The sequence below is a fragment of the Artibeus jamaicensis genome, unplaced genomic scaffold (genome assembly GCF_021234435.1).
Source record: "Artibeus jamaicensis isolate MK-2021 breed Jamaican fruit bat unplaced genomic scaffold, CSHL_Jam_final contig_3174, whole genome shotgun sequence".
In the NCBI taxonomy this organism is placed as follows: domain Eukaryota; kingdom Metazoa; phylum Chordata; class Mammalia; order Chiroptera; family Phyllostomidae; genus Artibeus; species Artibeus jamaicensis.
Window position 1 is genome coordinate 1,314,182 of NW_026521738.1, and position 13,003 is coordinate 1,327,184.

Sequence of the window (13,003 nt, forward strand, 5' to 3'; positions counted from 1 at the left end):
CCTAGAAGCTTTTGTGATTGATTATTTTGAGGGGCGGTGGTATTTGAAGTCAGAGGATGGGGAGATAGGAAAAGGAAATGATAACACTTTCCAAAGCTGACCTTTCTGTCTATACTTCCTTATTTATTTTTTTTTTGTTCCAACTTGAGGCAAAAAAACAGCTAGTTTTTGCAGAAACAGCATTTCTGGGAATGTGTACTTCTTCCATTTCTCTTTCTTCCTTTCTGGTCCCTTACTCACCTGCACACTAAAATTCAGTATATGCAGTACAATTATAGAACTTGTCTGTATGTTATCACGGGCCTCCCTGTTATCTCTTAGATCAAGGTGGGACTTCTCACTCTGCCACCTGAAGCCACTTTTTTCTCGGGCCCTCCAGCTTGATTTCTCTATTTGATGAAATGCTGTCCAACGTTTATGGCCTATTTTGTCCCATGTTTAGTAATGATAACACTCAGATTCTGGCCCATAGAACTTTCTGAGATGATGAGCAATAGAGCTTTCTGAGATGATGGCTATGTTCTTTATCCGTGTTGTTCACCACTCTAGCCACAAACCACATGGGGCTACGGAGCACTTGAAATGTGGCTGCTGTGACTGATCAACTGAATTTAATTCATTTTCCTGTAGATAATCACTCATGGCAAGTGTCTGCTGTACTGGGCAGCACAATGCGAGGGGATGTTCTTTCTCTTTCTACTAGAGTAAGGGTGGGTTTCTGACTTAACGGGCCAGAGTGTTCTGTATCTGTCTTCCCACTTTGCCTCCTTGGTCTGCCTGCAGCACCCTCTTCAGCCCACAACCTGGTTCAGAAACCCTTCCTGCAGGGCTGGGAGCGTGCACTCAGTGTGCAACCTCTGGATCACAAGTGAAGCTTATCATAGTTATTATTTTCATTATGAGAAACAGTTCCATTAATAGTAACAGATTTCTTTGTTTACTTTATCCGGGAACAAGTCACACCCACAAAGAGAGACTGTTCCAAGGAGCTAATAAGGAAAGTTAGTCGAAACCAAGCCAAACTTAAGCCCCAGCAGGCTTTCTTCCTTGATCTTTCAGTCATCTCATGGTATGCCTGGCTGATGAGCAACACGGAGGACTGGGATGAAAGATGGACCTGAATAGGACAAAAAGCTCCCCTGCTTAGTCACTGCTCATTGGAACCCCAGATGTCATCTCCCCCATGTTTGGGCCTAATTTCAGCAGTGTGGAGCGTTTTGCACTGAGCCATCCACACTCTAAATCTTAACACATGACCCAGTGACCACAATCATACCACCTACACTGGGCATGGTGACAGGCACTCAAGAAATGCTGGGTAGATGTATGGTGAGCAGCACCACGTCTGGAATTTAAGAGATGGTTAGTCAAGGCCTGGACAATATGCAGGCAGACAAGGTGGCAACTAAACTCCTCTTGCCCAGATCTAACAACATGAGATCCTCATACCTACCTTTGCTAGGATATTCTGCAATGCACAGATGCTTCTAGAGGAAGGTTTTGTTCTTATGTGTGTTTGTTTTTGTCAGTGTTGTTTTTGCCACAACAAAGCATAAAAAATCTCCCAAAGCTAATGATAGAAGAATATCTCAGCAAATATTCTGTGGTGTTAGTTCTCTTCAATCTACAGTGTCTTTTTTGCTCCTGCTCCCCACAACCCACTTCTTCAATGCCATTTGAGACCTTTAGCTTCTCCTATCTTCTATAGAGATTCTAATGATTTTCTTGGGTTTCTGGGTGTAGCCCATGAAGCTCAAGTCCTTGTAATCACCAGGTGGCATCTGTCTGTTTTCCTCCTCTCCTGTGCTGGCTCCATAGGTGATGTGATCACCCAGAAGCCAAATGAGGACTTTGCATTATGCCCCTGCTACAAGGGGTCCCTCCCTCCTGAGTCTAATGTTGCTTCAGCTTCATGGTTACAGAAGTCACACTGGGCTGGGCCACACAGAGGCTATACCTAGGTGGGAAGAATCCCCCAGCATTTGCCACAACGCCTCACTCTTCCACCTCTTTTTTGTGTGTGTGAATCATTCTTTTCATCTCTCCCTACTATTGGCTCTCTCTCTAGGGCAGATATGAGTCTTTGCAAGTTGTAGTCTCAGATCTAGGGAGACATAGAGCTGTACACAATTCTTTGGATTCCCTTCTCTCCATTGTATTCCTGCCAAAACCCTCCTGTGGTTCCTTCAGATCATTTGCACAGCCTTAGAGTAAGCGATTAGCCCATTTCTGTTCTACAGATGGTTACAGATGGAAGATCTGGGAGATAGCAGTTGACTAAGGAGCAAGATTTGAGAAAAAATTTAACTGGAATTCTAGGACACACAGATGTAAAGCAAACCCTTCATAATTGTGCTGACAAATTGTCATAAAAATGTCGGATTACTTTTTACTAGCGTTGAGTATATGCACTCTTATGATGACGCCTGTCCAACAGGCGTCGGATCAAGCGTATCTTTTCCCTTGTGTACAACATAGTATGACCTCTGCAGTCCCTGGTGGGAGGTAAGGGGTGACTGCAAGCTAGCCCCTGAGAATTAAGATGTGTGACGAGAACACAAACTCCTTGTGAGGGTCAAGGGAGCCCAGGTAGGGTAAAGTCCCCATCAGATGGCAGTACAGGATTGAAAGGTAAATGTAAATAGGGTGGTAACTCTGTATATGACCAGAGCCGATGGAAGAACGATTCTATAATGCCATATAAAATTTTGGTATTTGAAAGTATGTCACGAACATAAATAAAGCTTGAGAACCACAGGCCTGAAATGAAATAAAAGAAGAGAATCCAAAGCAACGGGGAAAGTTGACAATTCAATGTATTAGGGATAGGGATGTAGGAGGAGAGGAAGCTTGATGATGGAATGGCATTTTGAAATGGAGAGAGAAGTTTAAGGAGCCCCCAAAGCTGACCTCCATCCTGGCAGTAGGAAGTAAAGTCAGCTGTTGATAAAAGCAACATTTGCTACCTTGGCCTAGCGGTTGTACTAAGTGGTTTATATATGTAAGCTTCTTTAATCTTCACAATAATTTCCTAGAGTAGGGACTATTACTGTCCTAGTTTAACCAGTAAGGAAACTGAGACACAGAGAAGTTGCACAATGGACTCGGGGTGAAAGTGCCAGGGAGGGAAAAACTGGTCTCTAACCAGGCGAGATACGCTGTGGGGAGAGTGGAGCTGGCTTAGTTCAGTTGTGAATGTTCTGGGAACTGGCAAAAGCTGAATAAAGGCATTGGAAGATGGAGACTTCCTCCAGCAGAGAAGAATGTAGACACTGGGGACTGGCAAGTGTGGAGCACCATGCAAGGTCAAGGAGACAAGGAGCTCCAGCGTGGTTTCGAGGGCACTGTTGAATGTCTGGGAAAGAAGGACGGTGAGGCTTAGAGGACGTGTTGAAATGGGAACACAGGCAGGGTGATCCATCACTGTGGAGGAAGGAAAAGGAGAGAGTTGTACTGGATGGGAAGGACCGTGGAGACAAACTGTGGACATTGGCCCTGATCCAATGACAGGCAGAGTTCTCGTGTAAAAACAAAAGCCAACGACACAATGCAGTGGATTGAGGGGTCTGGATTCAAATTCTGCATCTGTATGCTGCTGGCTGATTCATTTTCCTTTCGGACGCTTATGTGCTACAGCCACACGGGAGGGACAACCTGACTGAAAAGGGAGCAGGAGAGCAGCTACAGGGAGGTCCTTGGTCTAGCAGGAGGGGCTATAAACACTCTCAGTGGTCAGGGCACAGAATGGCCCTCAGTGACGCTGGTCAGAAAAACTCAGGAGGTGCCATCTGCCTGCATGCTGACTGTGTGGATGGCCGGTGCTTTGCGGGTCAGTCAGGGAAGGACTCTGTTTGACAGTGAGGCCCGAGCAACGCACACCAGCTCCTCCTTGATAAAAAATGCCCAGCGGCTTCCGGTGCCTGTGCAGCTGCGTGGGACTCACCCTGAACCCTCAGAGCGAGGCATTATTTTCTCCTCTCTCTTGTCAGATACTGACTCCCACGCAGGAAAAAGGAAGCACCTTTTGTCAAATGCTGCGGCCACTTCCTCTTCAGAAGTCTCCAGCCAATGTTTCGTTTTGCAGAATGAGGGGGCCAACCCCAGCTGCCGGACTGCGTACGCACTGGGCTGCTGGCTCTCACCTCCTTCTAGGTCTCAGTTCGGCTTCATCTGGACCTGTCGGCTGTGGGTCACCGGGGATTTTTTCTGATACAGATCTGGACTCTTGAGGTGGACCTGGCTGGGGCTCCACCCACCTCTCGGCCCCCTCGGGGGTTCCTCTCTCACCTCTCGACCCGCTCTTTGCACACTGCTTCACGTCCCTCAGTCAGACTGCCTGTCTATCCCTCTCCGCAGCTCGGTCAAGGAGTGTGATGACCGGTGAGCCGATGGCTGCCTTCCACCTGTCCTCCACCCCCAACCCGCTGGAAAGGCCTATCAAGATGGGCTGGCTGAAGAAGCAGAGGTCCATTGTGAAAAACTGGCAGCAGAGGTACTTCGTGCTGAAGGCACAGCAGCTCTACTACTACAAGGACGAAGAGGATACGAAGTCACAGGTACCAGCCAGGCTGTCTGTCCCCTTTCCCAGAGCTCCCGGGAAGCTCCCCAGAGCTTCCAGGCATGCGGGAGTGGGGTGTGGAGCCCAGCTAAATCACTGTAGACTCACTGGGCCCTTCTTACTAGGACTAGACACACACTTATCTGAGAGGAGGTTACTCTTTCCTTTTCAGCATTTTCTAGATACATACCCTGAGTTGCAAAGATGGCAGGGTGATGCTCCTCCAGGAAGCCCTGAGAACTTCCTAAACGCAGCTCTAAGTCAGGGCTGGCAACATGGTCTTGATGGTAATGCTGAGTACAAGGGCTCAGAGAGAGTAGATTTGGGTTTAGGAAAATTGATTTGGGGGCTTTCATTTATTTGTTTGTTCAATCAGTATTTATTGAGCATCTATTATGTGCCAAACCCTGTTCTGGGTGCTTGAAATAAACCAGTGAGTAACATAGATAAAAATCTGCCATGTCAAACTTAGAAGATGAGGGGGAAAGGCAGAGAATAAACATAATAAATAACAAAATTTATGTAGTTTGTTAGAAAATCACTAGTTCTGTGAGGAAAATCTAGAAGGGGTTAACAGTGGGTCAAGCATTTGGGAGAGGTGTTATAATTTTTAAAAGGGTGGACAAAATGATCTTATAAGGGGGTGACATTTGAGGAGGGAGACTTCTAGGGAGGAGAGACAAGTAGTAGGGCAGGTCTTGGGGAAAGAGCACTTTAGGCAGAGGGAATAGCCAGTGCAAAGGCCCTGAGTTGGAGCATGTCTGACCTGTATAGGGAAGAGCAAGGAGGTCAGGGTGTGGTCAGCACAGCTAAGGACCGAGAATCAGAAGTGCCGAGGTCAGAGAGGTGGGGGCGGTGTGGGAGGTGAAGGACTGGGACACAGACTGCAAAGGACATTGTATGTCATGGTAAGGACTGGAGTGTTTACACTGAGGGTGATGGGCAGAAAGGGGGAATTCTTTGATTTATGTTGCAAAAAAGATGGCTCTAGATACAGTGTTCAAAAATAGATTCATGGCCAGAGGGAGGAGTCACAAGGTGAGAGGTTATAATGTTTAGAATCTAAGCGGGAGTTGTGGGTTGGAGGAAAATGATCAGATTCCTGAATTACTTTGAAAGTATAGCTAACAGGATTTCCTGATATACTAAATGGGGCTAGAGCTGGCTTTGATTCTAAACTTTGGGCCTAGATCTTTTATTTTTTAATCCTCACCGAGGATGTATTTATTGACTTTAGAGAGAGAGAGAGAGAAAAACAGAGATCAGTTGTCTCTTATATACTCCCCAACCTGGGATTGAACCCATGACCTTGATATGTGCCCTGACCAGGAATTCAACCTACAGTGTTTTGGTGTAGGGGATGATGTGCCAATCAACTGAGCCACCTGGCCAGGGCTTGGGCTTAGATCTTTTGTCACAGCATCACTGGTTCTTTGTGGCCGTCATGGTACATGGGAATGAAAGGGGGTGCTATTAATAATTACCCTGAGACCCTGGGTATAAACTTTATGTCTTTGTGAAATCAGGATAACTGGTCACCCCATCTAGAGCACATGTCTCTGGAGGTAGAAGAGTGGGCATGACCAGAAAGAGCTTATTAGGGAAGACAGACTCTGCAACCTGCTGGACCCGTCCCCCCACTCAAAGCCTCAAGAAGGGTGAAGATATTGGGGGTACCTGGCAACGTATGTAAAGAAAGGAGACTGATTTTGGTAGATGACAGTTTTAAGGAGAGACTTAAGGATCCCTGAGGCATCAGCAGCAGCTGGTTAACAAGGTGCTCCACTGACGGCTGTGAGTGCCGGTCACTGCAGAGGCTGCAGAAGGGCCAGAGACCCCATCGCAGACTGGGTTCTTGCTCAGTGTCCTGTGCATTGTGACCAGACTTCCTTCCCTTTATGAACAACCCAGTTCTATTGGAGCTGGGTAATTACGGGCTCAGATGGTGGTGACTGGTACATTGATAGCTGATGCGGGAAGCCTTCCATCAGCAGAGAGTGAGGGAGATGAGGACAATGTGTGGGCCTTCCAGAATCAGAGGAAAGGACAGCTCAGTGGGATTTACTTCCATGGAATATAGAAGGTGAAATGAATGTTCTTTACAAGTTTGTGTTGTTTTTCTGGCTTGACTATCATCTGGTAATTACATTATCATCTGATAATGTAAATATTTAATTTTTTTGGATCCCTCTTTTTTTTTTTTTTGTAAAGTGAAGCAATCAATCTGGCCTGCATTTGTCACAGTATCAAATGATATAAAGCATGTGTAAAAAAATGCAGTTTTATAAAAGCATAAATTGATGTCAAAGGGTAAAATAATTTATTGAAGGTCCCAGCTTCTCTCCCTTACTTCTGGAGAAGGAAACCCAAAGTCCTCTCAGGATGACATTATCTTGAGATCATTAGATAAAGCTGCTTCTAGAATGGCAAGTGTGGTTTATTTTGTAGGAAATCTCTTAATATAAGGCATTGGGCCAAGAGATCAAGATGAATAAATCATATAAGTACAACTGCACAACCCCTAAATCGATGGGTATAAAAAGCTTTGGGTAAAATCAAGTACTCATTTAAGATAGAAACAGTTTTTTGAAAAAGTTTTTAGAAATAAAATGAATTTCTTAGAAAGAATATTTTACCTTAGGTAGATTTTTATTACAAAAGCTATATGTGTGCCTGGCAAGAAATTTGTAAGATGTGGAAAAACACAAGGTAAGAAATAAAAATTATCCCATCAGCAAAAATAATCACCCAAATTCTTACCTCTTTCACTTTCTTCTATATATACATACATTTAGACACTTGTTTATTTTTTTAAAATTTTATTTATTTATCTTTAGAGGGGAAGGGAAGGAGAGAGAGAAGGGAGAGAAATATCATGCATCCTGTGCTGGGACCTGGCCTGCAACCCAGGCATGTGCCCTGACTGGGAATCAAACCAAGATCTTGTGGTTCACAGGCCCGTGCTCAATCCACTGAGCTACACCAGCCAGGGTGAAACTTGTTTATTCTGAATGCAAAATTATAATAATGTTTTTAAATAAAAAATTAATATTCTAAATACAAAAGTATAATAATATTCTTTAATTAAAAATTAATAATATATCATGAATATTGTTCATTCTAATTAAATATTCTACAATGTAATTCTTAATGGTAGTAAAATAATCTATTGTATGGACATTTTATAATTCATTTTCTAATTCATGATAATATAGGAACATTGTTGGGCTGATGTTCCTATGTCGTCCTTACAAACAAGAATTATAAGGATATCCTTGTGGACTTTTAATATATCCATAATTATTTCATTAAGCTAAAGAAAAATCTATTCAAAATATTGTGCTTTTATTGTGTTATCATTTAATATTATTTTGGGATCCATAGACACTGCCAATATCTAAAATGAAATGAAAGTAACAGACATGAGCTAAATTCTTAAGAAAAAGTAAAGGCATAATTGTACACTATTTTTCACACCATTCATGATTCTGGATGAATTAAAGACCTAAATGTAAAAAAAGCATTAATAAAGACCCTGAAAGAAAATGTACTTATTCACATAATCTTTGGGAGGCAGGAGTATTTTAAGCATAGCAACAAAAACAGCACAAAGGAAAGCAAATTTAAATGAAAATATCTGTACCTTAAAAGCCAACATAATAACATGGAAAAGCAAATAACAAATAGGAAAATTATTTGTATAGCTATAGTAAATAAATATTATTAATATTTAAAGTATTCTTTCAAGTCTCTAAGAAACAGCTCAATAGAAAAATGAGCGAATGACACAAATGGTCAGTTTCCCCAAAACTGCAATGCCCAAAAAGCAAACAAAAAATTTCAATCTCAGTAATAATTGAAAACATGCAGGGTAAGCCAATGAGATACCTCTGTCCCTTTATCAAACTGGCAAAGATTTTAAAATCAAATTGGCAAAGATTTTCTAAACATTTCAGTGCGGTAGGAAACAGGACTTTTCATGCACCGCTGGTGGAAATGGAAATTCATACAACCTTCTTGGAGGGCAGTATTTCTTTTAAAAATGCAAACCCTTTGACCCTGCATTTCTAGTTTCAGGGATTTAAGCTAAGTTGGTGACTGACACTGATGTAGATAATTAAATTTAGCTGTATAGCTTTTCACCACTGTGTTGTTTATGTTGTTTACAGTAGTGATATGAAAACAATGCCCAGTGGAAGAGGCTAAATTATGTAATTATATCAGGAGACCTTCTCTCTCTCTCTCTCTCTCTCTCTCTCTCTCTATATATATATATATATATATATATATATACATCTATCTATCTATCTATCTATCTATCTATATGTATGTATATACACACACATACATACACACACACAGGTGCACGCACAATAAAATACAATTCAGCCATTGATACCCTAAATTAATACTTATTGAAATTGGAAGATATCCATAATATTACTGTTTTGGAAAAAAAGTAGTTTACAACAAAGGATGAAGTATATACTAATCCCATTCTTGAGAAAAAAATCATGAATCTTTATTTATCGAAAAAGGCTTGGAAAGAAATCCACAGAAGTGTTAACTGTGGTTATCTGTAGCTGCTAGAGTTACACATAATTTAAAATTTTTTGTTTAGTTTCTAATTTTTCTATGACAAAAATACAAACTCACTGTAAATTTAAAAACAGCACACACACTGATCCCAGAAAATCTCAAAAAAGAAGACACCCTAAAAGTCTCAGAGCAGTCAGATGGATGGGAAGGCCCTAAATGTACGGATGGTGTATGGGTAAGTTGGTGCAACCTTTCTAGAAAGCAATTTGACCACATTTCCAAGAGCCAAAAAAAAAAAAACCATACCCAATCATTCTGGTTTTAAGAACCTATCCAAAAGTAAAGATATATGGAGTGCTACTTATAATGAGAAATAGTGAACCTAATTTCCACAAAGGAGAATGATTATATAATGATTCCATAAGCTATGGGACATTAATGATGGACTCCTGTGTATACGCTTTTGAGAACCTCTAGGCTTGAAGGAAGACAGTCTGTGCATTTTTTTTTCTTTGAGTTCTCAGAAAGGTCTGTCTAGCTCTCACAGCTTAATGCTCTGTAACTCTATGACCTAGCTTTATATAACTCATCCCAAAAGTTTCCTTGTCAGGGAAGTTGTTTAAAACAGAACCTCAGCAATTTGCCCTCAAGTCTCTGCTACAATTGTGGTTTACATAAGCCTGGCCGAGTTATCCCATGGTCTCGTCTCCTGCTTTCTGTGAAATTACCCAGGTGGTTGTGTACAGTGGTGTGCTGGGGAATACTGTGGTAGGGGAGCTGATCTGGATGCAGCATTTGCCAATTTCTGTGGTGTAAGTATTCCCGCCATGGTGGACTCAAGCTACTAACAAGACATCACTGAACACAGAGTTGAGAAGAAATGTGCAGTAGTGGCACAGTGTTATATAGAATTTCCACCACACAGATCAGATGTGAATAAACACTGGAACAAAAATCACGGTTAAAATTAGTAAATGATTAGGAAGTGATGAATTTTTAGTATTATTGCCTTTATTTTTAATATAAAATATTTCATTGTAAGTTTATGTAATTTAACTTCCAGTAATGGCTGTGTTTAACATTTGGTTCACAGAGTTCCTGAAAATGTAACAGTTCTAAGCCAACGTAAGTGAGTTCTGGCATTACCACCAACACACCTCTTGCCCCAGCACCATTGCTGTGGGATTCGTGGCCTCCAGTGAAAACCTCTCCCTCCTTCCGTCTTTGTACAGAGTCCACCCCCATCAACTTGCTAAGTAGGCAAAAGTGGCCAAGGGCAACTTAGGTCCTTCCTTTTCTCACACAGTACTTCTTCCCTATCACTGTTCCCGCCCCACCCCCACCCTCACTAATGCTTTTTACTATTTCCTGCTCTTCCTTTCTCCTGTTCCAGGTCATGGTGCTCAGTCTGGGGAAAATGTCTTACAGTTTGTCATGTCTTGGTGTGATTTAGTTTAACTCTGATCATTACTTTTTTCAGCAAGAAAGTGGAACCTGTAAATAAAGCCTTGTAATTCTGGAATCCCACTGACCAATGTTTAAATTATAGCTTTCCTTTTAACTAGCTTTGTGATGTTGGACTGGTTAACTAACCTCTCAGAGCCTTACTTTTTCATCTCTCCAATGAGGAAAGTATCACTCGTCCCTCCCAGAGTTCTTCTGGAGATTAGATGTGATTGTGTATTCAAAGCATTTAACACAGAGCCTGTCATCTCGTAATCACTCAATACGTAGTATTTATATATTTGATATTTTATTTTTACTATTTTTGGGTGAAATGATTTGGGGTATCAAATAGTAATTTAGTGAGGCAGTTGAGAGAGGCAGGTACCTCTTTTTTCCCCCTCCCTATCAGGTGGCGCTCCCTTCTATCTAAAAATAACAGGGCTTTTTATTTCAGTGCCATAACTCATGCAAAGTAGCCCAGCAGCACAACCTCAGGGTAATTTTTTTCTGAGGTCATTGATATTTAAAGATGGTGAGGACCATGGAAGTGGAGGTTATTTTTAAGTAATAAAATTAGAAAAGTGTGAAAAACATGGAGAATTCCCCTTTACAGACTATTTTTTCTTTTTCTTCTCCTTCCCCCTTCCTCTCCTCTGCCTTTATAGCCTTCTTCACTTTTCTTCTCCTTTTCCCTTTTCTCCTTCTCCATTTCTTTTTTCTTCCACTTTCTCACTCAGTCTTAGACACTTTTATTTCTAGACACTCAAGAAACATTTAGTCTTTTTAGCTCCTGAGCTGATCTGAGAGCCCCTTAAGACTCTCACCTTCATGGCTTCTTTGTTGCCAGTCCTCTTCACCCGCACTTTGTTCTGGAATAGAGACGTGCATGTTTATTAGCTCAGAATCAGAAATGCTACCTCCAACAGCCAGTGAGACATAAATTATGAGTCACTAACTCTAGAACATGTGAACTATGTCTGTTCGTGCAGTCACTTAAGACTTTCAAAGTGTTGGCTTCTTCATGTGCAAAGTGGAAGTGGCCGGTCTTGCGGATCTGAGCTGCTGTGGGGACCTGATGAGACGGGCATGTGACAGTGCACTCACTGTAAAGGGTGAGGCGCTGAACACACACACGGTGGAAGTGACTTGTTTTTCTAATAACACATTCACGCGTAAGAGGCTTCAAACACACTTCTGAGATGATTTCCTATTCTGCCACTTACTGGTTCTATGGCATTGGGCAAATTACAGAATCTTTCTGATCCTTAGTTTTCTGACTTGTCAGTGGGCATAATGATAGCTCGCTTAGAGGATTGCTAGAAGGCTGAATAAATAGCATATTCAAGGTGCTTAGGAAGGGGGAAGACTCCATGCCTTTGAATGGCTAACTGTGGTTCAGTTCTGCAGGGGATATGAATGGTAAGCATTACCTTCTCACAGATCTGGTGTCTGGTTTAGCCAGACACAGGAAGTCGGGTCTGAGGAAAAGTGGGAAGAGACAGTTGTGGGTAATTGTGCCCCTTCAGCTCATCTCCTGTCAGCACTTTGTTCTTTTCTCTCTAGACACCCAGCTTGCTCTCAGATAGCGACCACTTAATTAGACCAAGGCCTGAACAGCAGAAGGGCCCCATTCAAAGCTAGTTTGCCATATTCTTCTCTATCCCTTCCCCATCCTATCTGTCTTTCAACTTAATGTTAGCTAATAGGTGATAAAATTGCTGCTCATCTTAAAGCCCTGATTTTTTATCTTTCAGGGTTGTATGTATTTACCAGGAAGTACGATCAAGGAGATTGCCACAAACCCAGAAGAAGCAGGGAAGTTTGTCTTTGAGATCATTCCAGGTAAGCAAGGAAAGGTGGAACAGAGCTATATTACATTCCCATCTTCTTTTGGATCCTGGAAGTCAGATATATTCAGTGAGTCTGTCAACAACTGGCCCACCAACATAATAAGGATTCACCGTGGTTCTGTATATAGTCAATGAACCTATACTAGTTCATTAACCAGCAAGTAGAATAAGTGGGTGTGCATTCGGTTCAACTCTGGATGCATTTCATGAGTGTGGACTTGGAACCAGGTGTTCCACTGGGCAGTGAGACACTGATCAGAAAAGTACATCCTCCCTGCTTACTAAAACAAGTGAAGTCTAGAAGGTGAGTGGGACATTAAAATTAATAGTTAAACTATAAATTGGACCATGTGAAATTGCCAATTTGGTAGGTAGAAAGTGGTCCACAGTCAACAGTTTCCTATGGTTCAGTGTGACCTAATAAGAAATGACAGCTCCAACTTACGGGGCACTTAGCATGTGTCAGGTGCTGTAATTCACGTGTTATCAGCACAGTGGAGGGTGCTTTTCCTGATCAAGAGTTACTTTACCTTCCTGGAATGCATAGGGGGCAAGGGAAATTTGTCTCAACTTGTCTCAAGGGGAGTTTGTTTATATTTGTGTGACTGTC

General features: G+C 42.0%; 1 protein-coding gene across 2 annotated transcripts in view; it reads left to right on the forward strand.

Moving 5' to 3' along the window:
• The window catches only part of ARHGAP25 (Rho GTPase activating protein 25), an 81,408-nt gene that overhangs the window by 36,154 nt on the left and 32,251 nt on the right, over positions 1-13,003 (forward strand). For both annotated transcript variants that reach the window (XM_037130923.2, XM_037130924.2), the window contains exons 2-3: positions 4,357-4,556; positions 12,298-12,385. In XM_037130923.2, coding sequence (XP_036986818.2) covers positions 4,357-4,556; positions 12,298-12,385 — 288 coding nt within the window. The remainder of the gene's footprint in view (positions 1-4,356; positions 4,557-12,297; positions 12,386-13,003) is intronic.